Here is a 14,891-nt window from a genome sequence, read left to right as displayed (position 1 = left end):
ATACACTATATGACTGTACAGACTCCTGTCTCTAATGGTAATAAACTATATGACTGAACAGACTCCTGTCTCTATGACTGTCTCTAATGGTAATACACTATATGACTGTACAGACTCCTGTCTCTATTGGTAATACACTATATGACTGTACAGACTCCTGTCTCTAATGGTAATACACTATATGACTGTACAGACTCCTGTCTCTAATGGTAATACACTATATGACTGTACAGACTCCTGTCTCTAATGGTAATACACTATATGACTGTACAGACTCCTGTCTCTATGACTGTCTCTAATGGTAATACACTATATGACTGTACAGACTCCTGTCTCTAATGGTAATAAACTATATGACTGAACAGACTCCTGTCTCTAATGGTAATACACTATATGACTGTACAGACTCCTGTATCTATGACTGTACAGACTCCTGTCTCTATGACTGTCTCTAATGGTAATACACTATATGACTGTACAGACTCCTGTCTCTATTGGTAATACACTATATGACTGTACAGACTCCTGTCTCTAATGGTAATACACTATATGACTGTACAGACTCCTGTCTCGATGACTGTGCAGACTCCTGTCTCTAATGGAAATACACTATATGACTGTACAGACTCCTGTCTCTATGACTGAACAGACTCCTGTCTCTATGACCGTGCTGTGCAGACTCCTGTCTCTATGACTGTACAGACTCCTGTCTCTATGACTGTCTCTAATGGTAATACACTATATGACTGTACAGACTCCTGTCTCTAATGGTAATAGACTATATGACTGCACAGACTCCTGTCTCTATGACTGTACAGACTCCTGTCTCTATGACTGTCTCTAATGGTAATAAACTATATGACTGTACAGACTCATGTCTCTATGACTGTACAGACTCCTGTCTCTATGACTGTCTCTAATGGTAATACACTATATGACTGTACAGACTCCTGTCTCTAATGGTAATACACTATATGACTGTACAGACTCCTGTCTCTAATGGTAATAAACTATATGACTGTACAGACTCCTGTCTCTATGACTGTCTCTAATGGTAATACACTATATGACTGTACAGACTCCTGTCTCTAATGGTAATAAACTATATGACTGAACAGACTCCTGTCTCTATGACTGTCTCTAATGGTAATACACTATATGACTGTACAGACTCCTGTCTCTATTGGTAATACACTATATGACTGTACAGACTCCTGTCTCTAATGGTAATAAACTATATGACTGTACAGACTCCTGTCTCTATGACTGTCTCTAATGGTAATACACTATATGACTGTACAGACTCCTGTCTCTAATGGTAATAAACTATATGACTGAACAGACTCCTGTCTCTATGACTGTCTCTAATGGTAATACACTATATGACTGTACAGACTCCTGTCTCTATTGGTAATACACTATATGACTGTACAGACTCCTGTCTCTAATGGTAATAAACTATATGACTGTACAGACTCCTGTCTCTAATGGTAATACACTATATGACTGTACAGACTCCTGTCTCTAATGGTAATACACTATATGACTGTACAGACTCCTGTCTCTAATGGTAATAAACTATATGACTGTACAGACTCCTGTCTCTATGACTGTCTCTAATGGTAATACACTATATGACTGTACAGACTCCTGTCTCTAATGGTAATAAACTATATGACTGAACAGACTCCTGTCTCTATGACTGTCTCTAATGGTAATACACTATATGACTGTACAGACTCCTGTCTCTATTGGTAATACACTATATGACTGTACAGACTCCTGTCTCTAATGGTAATAAACTATATGACTGTACAGACTCCTGTCTCTAATGGTAATACACTATATGACTGTACAGACTCCTGTCTCTAATGGTAATACACTATATGACTGTACAGACTCCTGTCTCTAATGGTAATACACTATATGACTGTACAGACTCCTGTCTCTATGACTGTCTCTAATGGTAATACACTATATGACTGTACAGACTCCTGTCTCTAATGGTAATAAACTATATGACTGAACAGACTCCTGTCTCTAATGGTAATACACTATATGACTGTACAGACTCCTGTATCTATGACTGTACAGACTCCTGTCTCTAATGAAAATACACTATATGACTGTACAGACTCCTGTCTCTAATGGTAATACACTATATGACTGAACAGACTCCTGTCTCTAATGGTAATAAACTATATGACTGTACAGACTCCTGTCTCTATGACTGTCTCTAATGGTAATACACTATATGACTGTACAGACTCCTGTCTCTAATGGTAATAAACTATATGACTGAACAGACTCCTGTCTCTAATGGTAATACACTATATGACTGTACAGACTCCTGTATCTATGACTGTACAGACTCCTGTCTCTAATGGTAATACACTATATGACTGAACAGACTCCTGTCTCTAATGGTAATAAACTATATGACTGTACAGACTCCTGTCTCTAATGGTAATACACTATATGACTGTACAGACTCCTGTCTCTATGACTGTACAGACTCCTGTCTCTAATGAAAATACACTATATGACTGTACAGACTCCTGTCTCTAATGGTAATACACTATATGACTGTACAGACTCCTGTCTCTAATGGTAATAAACTATATGACTGTACAGACTGTCTCTATGACTGTCTCTAATGGTAATACACTATATGACTGTACAGACTCCTGTCTCTAATGGTAATAAACTATATGACTGAACAGACTCCTGTCTCTAATGGTAATACACTATATGACTGTACAGACTCCTGTATCTATGACTGTACAGACTCCTGTCTCTAATGGTAATACACTATATGACTGAACAGACTCCTGTCTCTAATGGTAATAAACTATATGACTGTACAGACTCATGTCTCTATTACTGTCTCTAATGGTAATACACTATATGACTGTACAGACTCCTGTCTCTAATGGTAATACACTATATGACTGTACAGACTCCTGTCTCTATGACTGTGCAGACTCCTGTCTCTAATGAAAATACACTATATGACTGTACAGACTCCTGTCTCTATGACTGAACAGACTCCTGTCTCTATGACCGTGCAGACTCCTGTCTATATGACTGTACAGACTCCTGTCTCTAATGGTATTACACTATATGACTGTACAGACTCCTGTCTCTATTGGTAATACACTATATGACTTTATAGACTCCTGTCTCTAATGGTATTACACTATATGACTGTACAGACTCCTGTCTCTAATGGTATTACACCTTATGACTGTACAGACTCCTGTCTCTATTGGTAATACACTATATGACTGTACAGACTCCTGTCTCTATTGGTAATACACTATATGACTGTACAGACTCCTGTCTCTAATGGTAATACACTATATGACTGTACAGACTCCTGTCTCTATGACTGTGCAGACTCCTGTCTCTAATGGAAATACACTATATGACTGTACAGACTCAAGTCTCTATGACTGAACAGACTCCTATTACTCCACTATATGACTGTACAGACTCCTGTCTCTAATGGTAATACACTATATGACTGTACAGACTCCTGTCTCTAATGGTATTACACTATATGACTGTACAGACTCCTGTCTCTAATGGTAATACACTATATGACTGTACAGACTCCTGTCTCTAATGGTAATAGACTATATGACTGCACAGACTCCTGTCTCGATGACTTTACAGACTCCTGTCTCTATGACTGTCTCTAATGGTAATACACTATATGACTGTACAGACTCCTGTCTCTATGACTGTACAGACTCCTGTCTCTATGACTGTCTCTAATGGTAATACACTATATGACTGTGCAGACTCCTGTCTCTATGACTGTACAGACTCCTGTCTCTATGACTGTCTCTAATGGTAATACAATATATAACTGTACAGACTCCTGTCTCTATGACTGTACAGACTCCTGTCTCTAATGGTAATAAACTATATGACTGTACAGACTCCTGTATCTAATGGTAATACACTATATGACTGTACAGACTCCTGTCTCTATGACTGTACAGACTCCTGTCTCTAATGGTAATACACTATATGACTGTACAGACTCCTGTCTCTATGACTGTACAGACTCCTGTATCTATTGGTAATAAACTATATGACTGTACAGACTCCTGTCTCTATGACTGTCTCTAATGGTAATACACTATATGACTGTACAGACTCCTGTCTCTAATGGTAATACACTATATGACTGAACAGACTCCTGTCTCTAATGGTAATACACTATATGACTGTACAGACTCCTGTCTCTAATGGTAATAGACTATATGACTGCACAGACTCCTGTCTCTAATGGTAATACACTATATGACTGAACAGACTCCTGTCTCTATGACTGTACAGACTCCTGTCTCTATGACTGTGCAGACTCCTGTCTCTAATGGTAATACACTATATGACTGAACAGACTCCTGTCTCTATGACTTTACAGACTCATGTCTCTATGACTGTACAGACTCCTGTCTCTAATGGTAATAGACTATATGACTGTACAGACTCCTGTCTCTATGACTGTACAGACTCATGTCTCTATGACTGTACAGACTCCTGTCTCTAATGGTAATAGACTATATGACTGTTCAAATGAGAATTTGAATTAGAAAATCATTATTGTTCACCAAATGTGTGCATTCGTCTTTGACTTCACAATAACACGATTGACATACAACCAAAATACAAACATTGAAAAGATGAATGTTTGTGTTTTCTCCCAACGTTCCAGAGAGACAACGACAGAGAGCACAAAGTCAGGCTGGCCATTGGTAACGGTGTGAGAGCAGAGATATGGAGGGAATTCCTGAACCGCTTTGGGAGCATCAACGTGAGGGAGTTTTATGCTTCAACGGAGGGCAATGTGGGATTGATCAACTACACCGGGAAGATAGGAGCTATCGGACGAGTCAACTACCTGCACCGGGTAAGGACTGACTCCTGAACAGCCCTGTCTCCTGGGCCAGGATTCATAATGTCTCACTACCTACACCAGGTAAGGACTGACTCCTGAACAGCCCTGTCTCCTGGGCCAGGATTCATAATGTCTCACTACCTCCACCGGGTAAGGACTGACTCCTGAACAGCCCTGTCTCCTGGGCCAGGATTCATAATGTCTCACTACCTCCACCGGGTAAGGACTGACTCCTGAACAGCCCTGTCTCCTGGGCCAGGATTCATAATGTCTCACTACCTACACCAGGTAAGGACTGACTCCTGAACAGCCCTGTCTCCTGGGCCAGGATTCATAATGTCTCACTACCTCCACCGGGTAAGGACTGACTCCTGAACAGCCCTGTCTCCTGGGCCAGGATTCATAATGTCTCACTACCTACACCGGGTAAGGACTGACTCCTGAACAGCCCTGTCTCCTGGGCCAGGATTCATAATGTCTCACTACCTACACCAGGTAAGGACTGACTCCTGAACAGCCCTGTCTCCTGGGCCAGGATTCATAATGTCTCACTACCTACACCAGGTAAGGACTGACTCCTGAACAGCCCTGTCACCTGGGCCAGGATTCATAATGTCTCACTACCTACACCAGGTAAGGACTGACTCCTGAACAGCCCTGTCACCTGGGCCAGGATTCATAATGTCTCACTACCTACACCAGGTAAGGACTGACTCCTGAACAGCCCTGTCACCTGGGCCAGGATTCATAATGTCTCACTACCTACATCAGGTAAGGACTGACTCCTGAACAGCCCTGTCTCCTGGGCCCGGATTCATAATGTCTCACAGAGTGAAGATCTAGGATCAGGTTCCCCCCCCTGTTCACGAAACCTTATTCATTATGATCTAAAAGGCAAAACTGGATCCCTAGATCAGTACTCCTACTCTGAGCCACTTTATGACTAAGGGGCCTGAAGATCTGACTCCTAAAGAACCAGGGTTGGGGACAATTCCATTTAATTTCAGTTACTGAATTAAATTGGAATTGACTCCAACTCCACTGAGATATCATGCTTCCCTCTACATTTAAATGCCATTTGAATCATTTAGAAGACGCTCTTATCCAGACTCACAGTTAGTACATTTATCTTATTAACATAGCTAGATATTTGTATTAAATTGGTAAAGGTTATACTTCTTACATTGGACATTTTACCAGGGTTGGGATCCGAACATCAACTGAAATGCTGTGTCTTTATCACAGTGATGTCTCTCCTGTCTCTTATAGAATCTGTTCCACTATGTTCTGATCATGATGTCTCTCCTGTCTCTTATAGAATCTGTTCCACTATGTTCTGATCATGATGTCTCTCTTATAGAATCTGTTTCACTATGTTCTGATCATGATGTCTCTCCTGTCTCTTATAGAATCTGTTTCACTATGTTCTGATCATGATGTCTCTCTTATAGAATCTGTTTCACTATGTTCTGATCATGATGTCTCTCTTATAGAAGCTGTTTCACTATGTTCTGATCATGATGTCTCTGTTATAGAATATGTTTCACTATGTTCTGATCATGATGTCTCTCCTGTCTCTTATAGAATCTGTTTCACTATGTTCTGATCATGATGTCTCTCCTGTCTCTTATAGAATCTGTTTCACTATGTTCTGATCATGATGTCTCTGTTATAGAATCTGTTTCACTATGTTCTGATCATGATGTCTCTCCTGTCTCTTATAGAAGCTGTTCCACTATGTTCTGATCATGATGTCTCTCCTGTCTCTTATAGAATCTGTTTCACTATGTTCTGATCATGATGTCTCTGTTATAGAAGCTGTTTCACTATGTTCTGATCACGATGTCTCTCCTGTCTCTGTTATAGAATCTGTTTCACTATGTTCTGATCATGATGTCTCTCCTGTCTCTTATAGAATCTGTTTCACTATGTTCTGATCATGATGTCTTTCCTGTCTCTTATAGAATCTGTTCCACTATGTTCTGATCATGATGTCTCTGTTATAGAATCTGTTCCACTATGTTCTGATCATAATGTCTCTGTTATAGAAGCTGTTCCACTATGTTCTGATCATGATGTCTTTCCTGTCTCTCTTATAGAATCTGTTTCACTATGTTCTGATCATGATGTCTCTCTTATAGAATCTGTTCCACTATGTTCTGATCATGATGTCTCTCCTGTCTCTTATAGAATCTGTTTCACTATGTTCTGATCATGATGTCTCTCCTAGAATCTGTTCCACTATGTTCTAGAATGATGTCTCTCCTGTCTCTTATAGAATCTGTTCTGATCATGATGTCTCTCTTATAGAATCTGTTTCACTATGTTCTGATCATGATGTCTCTCTTATAGAATCTGTTTCACTATGTTCTGATCATGATGTCTCTCTTATAGAATCTGTTTCACTATGTTCTGATCATGATGTCTCTCCTGTCTCTTATAGAAGCTGTTTCACTATGTTCTGATCATGATGTCTCTCCTGTCTCTTATAGAATCTGTTTCACTATGTTCTGATCATGATGTCTCTCCTGTCTCTTATAGAATCTGTTTCACTATGTTCTGATCATGATGTCTTTCCTGTCTCTCTTATAGAATCTGTTTCACTATGTTCTGATCATGATGTCTCTCCTGTCTCTTATATAATCTGTTTCACTATGTTCTGACCATGATGTCTCTCCTGTCTCTCTTATAGAATCTGTTTCACTATGTTCTGATCATGATGTCTCTCCTGTCTCTTATAGAATCTGTTTCACTATGTTCTGATCATGATGTCTCTCCTGTCTCTCTTATAGAATCTGTTTCACTATGTTCTGATCATGATGTCTCTCCTGTCTCTTATAGAAGCTGTTTCACTAAGTTCTGATCATGATGTCTCTCCTGTCTCTTATAGAATCTGTTTCACTATGTTCTGATCATGATGTCTCTCTTATAGAATCTGTTTCACTATGTTCTGATCATGATGTCTCTCCTGTCTCTTATATAATCTGTTTCACTATGTTCTGATTATGATGTCTCTCTTATAGAATCTGTTCCACTATGTTCTGATCATGATGTCTCTCCTGTCTCTTATAGAATCTGTTTCACTATGTTCTGATCATGATGTCTCTCCTGTCTCTTATAGAATCTGTTTCACTATGTTCTGATTATGATGTCTCTCTTATAGAATCTGTTCCACTATGTTCTGATCATGATGTCTCTCCTGTCTCTCTTATAGAATCTGTTCCACTATGTTCTGATCATGATGTCTCTCCTGTCTCTTATAGAAGCTGTTCCACTATGTTCTGATCATGATGTCTCTCCTGTCTCTTATAGAATCTGTTTCACTATGTTCTGATCATGATGTCTCTGTTATAGAAGCTGTTTCACTATGTTCTGATCACGATGTCTCTCCTGTCTCTGTTATAGAATCTGTTTCACTATGTTCTGATCATGATGTCTCTCCTGTCTCTTATAGAATCTGTTCCACTATGTTCTGATCATGATGTCTCTCCTGTCTCTTATATAATCTGTTCCACTATGTTCTGATCATGATGTCTCTCTTATAGAATCTGTTTCACTATGTTCTGATCATGATGTCTCTCCTGTCTCTTATAGAATCTGTTTCACTATGTTCTGATCATGATGTCTCTCCTGTCTCTCTTATAGAATCTGTTTCACTATGTTCTGATCATGATGTCTCTCCTGTCTCTTATAGAAGCTGTTTCACTAAGTTCTGATCATGATGTCTCTCCTGTCTCTTATAGAATCTGTTTCACTATGTTCTGATCATGATGTCTCTCTTATAGAATCTGTTTCACTATGTTCTGATCATGATGTCTCTCCTGTCTCTTATATAATCTGTTTCACTATGTTCTGATCACGATGTTTCTCCTGTCTCTTATAGAATCTGTTTCACTATGTTCTGATCATGATGTCTCTCCTGTCTCTTATATAATCTGTTTCACTATGTTCTGATCATGATGTCTCTCTTATAGAATCTGTTCCACTATGTTCTGATCATGATGTCTCTCCTGTCTCTTATAGAATCTGTTTCACTATGTTCTGATCATGATGTCTCTCTTATAGAATCTGTTTCACTATGTTCTGATCATGATGTCTCTCCTGTCTCTTATAGAATCTGTTTCACTATGTTCTGATTATGATGTCTCTCTTATAGAATCTGTTTCACTATGTTCTGATCATGATGTCTCTCTTATAGAATCTGTTTCACTATGTTCTGATCATGATGTCTCTCTTATAGAATCTGTTTCACTATGTTCTGATCATGATGTCTCTCCTGTCTCTTATATAAGCTGTTTCACTATGTTCTGATCATGATGTCTCTCTTATAGAATCTGTTCCACTATGTTCTGATCATGATGTCTCTCCTGTCTCTTATAGAATCTGTTTCACTATGTTCTGATCATGATGTCTCTCCTGTCTCTTATAGAATCTGTTTCACTATGTTCTGATCATGATGTCTCTCCTGTCTCTTATAGAATCTGTTTCACTAAGTTCTGATCATGATGTCTCTCCTGTCTCTTATATAATCTGTTTCACTATGTTCTGATCATGATGTCTCTCCTGTCTCTTATATAATCTGTTTCACTATGTTCTGATCATGATGTCTCTCCTGTCTCTCTTATAGAATCTGTTTCACTATGTTCTGATCATGATGTCTCTCCTGTCTCTTATAGAAGCTGTTTAACTAAGTTCTGATCATGATGTCTCTCCTGTCTCTTATAGAATCTGTTTCACTATGTTCTGATCATGATGTCCCTCTTATAGAATCTGTTTCACTATGTTCTGATCATGATGTCTCTCCTGTCTCTTATAGAATCTGTTTCACTATGTTCTGATCATGATGTCTCTCTTATAGAATCTGTTTCACTATGTTCTGATCATGATGTCTCTCCTGTCTCTTATAGAATCTGTTTCACTATGTTCTGATCATGATGTCTCTCCTGTCTCTTATAGAATCTGTTTCACTATGTTCTGATCATGATGTCTCTCTTATAGAATCTGTTTCACTATGTTCTGATCATGATGTCTCTCTTATAGAATCTGTTTCACTATGTTCTGATCATGATGTCTCTCTTATAGAATCTGTTTCACTATGTTCTGATCATGATGTCTCTCCTGTCTCTTATAGAAGCTGTTTCACTATGTTCTGATCATGATGTCTCTCCTGTCTCTTATAGAATCTGTTTCACTATGTTCTGATCATGATGTCTCTCCTGTCTCTTATAGAATCTGTTTCACTATGTTCTGATCATGATGTCTCTCCTGTCTCTTATATAATCTGTTTCACTATGTTCTGACCATGATGTCTCTCCTGTCTCTCTTATAGAATCTGTTTCACTATGTTCTGATCATGATGTCTCTCCTGTCTCTTATAGAAGCTGTTTCACTAAGTTCTGATCATGATGTCTCTCCTGTCTCTTATAGAATCTGTTTCACTATGTTCTGATCATGATGTCTCTCTTATAGAATCTGTTTCACTATGTTCTGATCATGATGTCTCTCCTGTCTCTTATATAATCTGTTTCACTATGTTCTGATCATGATGTCTCTCTTATAGAATCTGTTTCACTATGTTCTGATCATGATGTCTCTCTTATAGAATCTGTTTCACTATGTTCTGATCATGATGTCTCTCCTGTCTCTTATAGAAGCTGTTTAACTAAGTTCTGATCATGATGTCTCTCCTGTCTCTTATAGAATCTGTTTCACTATGTTCTGATCATGATGTCCCTCTTATAGAATCTGTTTCACTATGTTCTGATCATGATGTCTCTCCTGTCTCTTATAGAATCTGTTTCACTATGTTCTGATCATGATGTCTCTCTTATAGAATCTGTTTCACTATGTTCTGATCATGATGTCTCTCCTGTCTCTTATAGAATCTGTTTCACTATGTTCTGATCATGATGTCTCTCCTGTCTCTTATAGAATCTGTTTCACTATGTTCTGATCATGATGTCTCTCTTATAGAATCTGTTTCACTATGTTCTGATCATGATGTCTCTCTTATAGAATCTGTTTCACTATGTTCTGATCATGATGTCTCTCCTGTCTCTTATATAATCTGTTTCACTATGTTCTGATTATGATGTCTCTCTTATAGAATCTGTTCCACTATGTTCTGATCATGATGTCTCTCCTGTCTCTTATAGAATCTGTTTCACTATGTTCTGATCATGATGTCTCTCCTGTCTCTTATAGAATCTGTTTCACTATGTTCTGATTATGATGTCTCTCTTATAGAATCTGTTCCACTATGTTCTGATCATGATGTCTCTCCTGTCTCTCTTATAGAATCTGTTCCACTATGTTCTGATCATGATGTCTCTCCTGTCTCTTATAGAAGCTGTTCCACTATGTTCTGATCATGATGTCTCTCCTGTCTCTTATAGAATCTGTTTCACTATGTTCTGATCATGATGTCTCTCCTGTCTCTTATAGAATCTGTTTCACTATGTTCTGATCATGATGTCCCTCTTATAGAATCTGTTTCACTATGTTCTGATCATGATGTCTCTCCTGTCTCTTATAGAATCTGTTTCACTATGTTCTGATCATGATGTCTCTTATAGAATCTGTTTCACTATGTTCTGATCATGATGTCTCTCCTGTCTCTTATAGAATCTGTTTCACTATGTTCTGATCATGATGTCTCTCCTGTCTCTTATAGAATCTGTTTCACTATGTTCTGATCATGATGTCTCTCTTATAGAATCTGTTTCACTATGTTCTGATCATGATGTCTCTCTTATAGAATCTGTTTCACTATGTTCTGATCATGATGTCTCTCCTGTCTCTTATATAATCTGTTTCACTATGTTCTGATTATGATGTCTCTCTTATAGAATCTGTTTCACTATGTTCTGATCATGATGTCTCTCCTGTCTCTTATAGAATCTGTTTCACTATGTTCTGATCATGATGTCTCTCCTGTCTCTTATAGAATCTGTTTCACTATGTTCTGATTATGATGTCTCTCTTATAGAATCTGTTCCACTATGTTCTGATCATGATGTCTCTCCTGTCTCTCTTATAGAATCTGTTCCACTATGTTCTGATCATGATGTCTCTCCTGTCTCTTATAGAAGCTGTTCCACTATGTTCTGATCATGATGTCTCTCCTGTCTCTTATAGAATCTGTTTCACTATGTTCTGATCATGATGTCTCTCCTGTCTCTTATAGAATCTGTTTCACTATGTTCTGATCATGATGTCTCTCCTGTCTCTTATAGAATCTGTTTCACTATGTTCTGATCATGATGTCTCTCTTATAGAATCTGTTTCACTATGTTCTGATCATGATGTCTCTCTTATAGAATCTGTTTCACTATGTTCTGATCATGATGTCTCTCTTATAGAATCTGTTTCACTATGTTCTGATCATGATGTCTCTCCTGTCTCTTATAGAAGCTGTTTCACTATGTTCTGATCATGATGTCTCTCCTGTCTCTTATAGAATCTGTTTCACTATGTTCTGATCATGATGTCTCTCCTGTCTCTTATAGAATCTGTTTCACTATGTTCTGATCATGATGTCTCTCCTGTCTCTTATATAATCTGTTTCACTATGTTCTGACCATGATGTCTCTCCTGTCTCTCTTATAGAATCTGTTTCACTATGTTCTGATCATGATGTCTCTCCTGTCTCTTATAGAAGCTGTTTCACTAAGTTCTGATCATGATGTCTCTCCTGTCTCTTATAGAATCTGTTTCACTATGTTCTGATCATGATGTCTCTCTTATAGAATCTGTTTCACTATGTTCTGATCATGATGTCTCTCCTGTCTCTTATATAATCTGTTTCACTATGTTCTGATCATGATGTCTCTCTTATAGAATCTGTTTCACTATGTTCTGATCATGATGTCTCTCTTATAGAATCTGTTTCACTATGTTCTGATCATGATGTCTCTCCTGTCTCTTATAGAAGCTGTTTAACTAAGTTCTGATCATGATGTCTCTCCTGTCTCTTATAGAATCTGTTTCACTATGTTCTGATCATGATGTCCCTCTTATAGAATCTGTTTCACTATGTTCTGATCATGATGTCTCTCCTGTCTCTTATAGAATCTGTTTCACTATGTTCTGATCATGATGTCTCTCTTATAGAATCTGTTTCACTATGTTCTGATCATGATGTCTCTCCTGTCTCTTATAGAATCTGTTTCACTATGTTCTGATCATGATGTCTCTCCTGTCTCTTATAGAATCTGTTTCACTATGTTCTGATCATGATGTCTCTCTTATAGAATCTGTTTCACTATGTTCTGATCATGATGTCTCTCTTATAGAATCTGTTTCACTATGTTCTGATCATGATGTCTCTCCTGTCTCTTATATAATCTGTTTCACTATGTTCTGATTATGATGTCTCTCTTATAGAATCTGTTCCACTATGTTCTGATCATGATGTCTCTCCTGTCTCTTATAGAATCTGTTTCACTATGTTCTGATCATGATGTCTCTCCTGTCTCTTATAGAATCTGTTTCACTATGTTCTGATTATGATGTCTCTCTTATAGAATCTGTTCCACTATGTTCTGATCATGATGTCTCTCCTGTCTCTCTTATAGAATCTGTTCCACTATGTTCTGATCATGATGTCTCTCCTGTCTCTTATAGAAGCTGTTCCACTATGTTCTGATCATGATGTCTCTCCTGTCTCTTATAGAATCTGTTTCACTATGTTCTGATCATGATGTCTCTGTTATAGAATCTGTTTCACTATGTTCTGATCATGATGTCTCTCCTGTCTCTGTTATAGAATCTGTTTCACTATGTTCTGATCATGATGTCTCTCCTGTCTCTCTTATAGAATCTGTTTCTCTTATAGAATCTGTTTCTATGTTCTGATCATGATGTCTCTCCTGTCTCTTATAGAAGCTGTTTCACTAAGTTCTGATCATGATGTCTCTCCTGTCTCTTATAGAATCTGTTTCACTATGTTCTGATCATGATGTCTCTCTTATAGAATCTGTTTCACTATGTTCTGATCATGATGTCTCTCCTGTCTCTTATATAATCTGTTTCACTATGTTCTGATCACGATGTTTCTCCTGTCTCTTATAGAATCTGTTTCACTATGTTCTGATCATGATGTCTCTCCTGTCTCTTATATAATCTGTTTCACTATGTTCTGATCATGATGTCTCTCTTATAGAATCTGTTCCACTATGTTCTGATCATGATGTCTCTCCTGTCTCTTATAGAATCTGTTTCACTATGTTCTGATCATGATGTCTCTCTTATAGAATCTGTTTCACTATGTTCTGATCATGATGTCTCTCCTGTCTCTTATAGAATCTGTTTCACTATGTTCTGATTATGATGTCTCTCTTATAGAATCTGTTTCACTATGTTCTGATCATGATGTCTCTCTTATAGAATCTGTTTCACTATGTTCTGATCATGATGTCTCTCTTATAGAATCTGTTTCACTATGTTCTGATCATGATGTCTCTCCTGTCTCTTATATAAGCTGTTTCACTATGTTCTGATCATGATGTCTCTCTTATAGAATCTGTTCCACTATGTTCTGATCATGATGTCTCTCCTGTCTCTTATAGAATCTGTTTCACTATGTTCTGATCATGATGTCTCTCCTGTCTCTTATAGAATCTGTTTCACTATGTTCTGATCATGATGTCTCTCCTGTCTCTTATAGAATCTGTTTCACTAAGTTCTGATCATGATGTCTCTCCTGTCTCTTATATAATCTGTTTCACTATGTTCTGATCATGATGTCTCTCCTGTCTCTTATATAATCTGTTTCACTATGTTCTGATCATGATGTCTCTCCTGTCTCTCTTATAGAATCTGTTTCACTATGTTCTGATCATGATGTCTCTCCTGTCTCTTATAGAAGCTGTTTAACTAAGTTCTGATCATGATGTCTCTCCTGTCTCTTATAGAATCTGTTTCACTATGTTCTGATCATGATGTCCCTCTTATAGAATCTGTTTCACTATGTTCTGAT

General features: G+C 37.9%; 1 protein-coding gene across 2 annotated transcripts in view; it reads left to right on the top strand.

Moving 5' to 3' along the window:
* The window catches only part of LOC135565406 (long-chain fatty acid transport protein 2-like), an 89,648-nt gene that overhangs the window by 48,861 nt on the left and 25,896 nt on the right, over positions 1 to 14,891 (top strand). Inside the window, exon 5 of one of the 2 annotated variants that reach the window (XM_065012409.1) lies at positions 4,730 to 4,924. The exons of the other annotated variant lie outside the window; for it this stretch is intronic. Within the exon in view, the coding sequence (XP_064868481.1) occupies positions 4,730 to 4,924 (195 nt within the window). The remainder of the gene's footprint in view (positions 1 to 4,729; positions 4,925 to 14,891) is intronic. 2 annotated transcript variants of the gene reach the window in all.

The sequence above is a fragment of the Oncorhynchus nerka genome, linkage group LG27, assembly GCF_034236695.1.
Source record: "Oncorhynchus nerka isolate Pitt River linkage group LG27, Oner_Uvic_2.0, whole genome shotgun sequence".
In the NCBI taxonomy this organism is placed as follows: domain Eukaryota; kingdom Metazoa; phylum Chordata; class Actinopteri; order Salmoniformes; family Salmonidae; genus Oncorhynchus; species Oncorhynchus nerka.
This window is presented reverse-complemented; position numbering and strand designations above follow the sequence as displayed.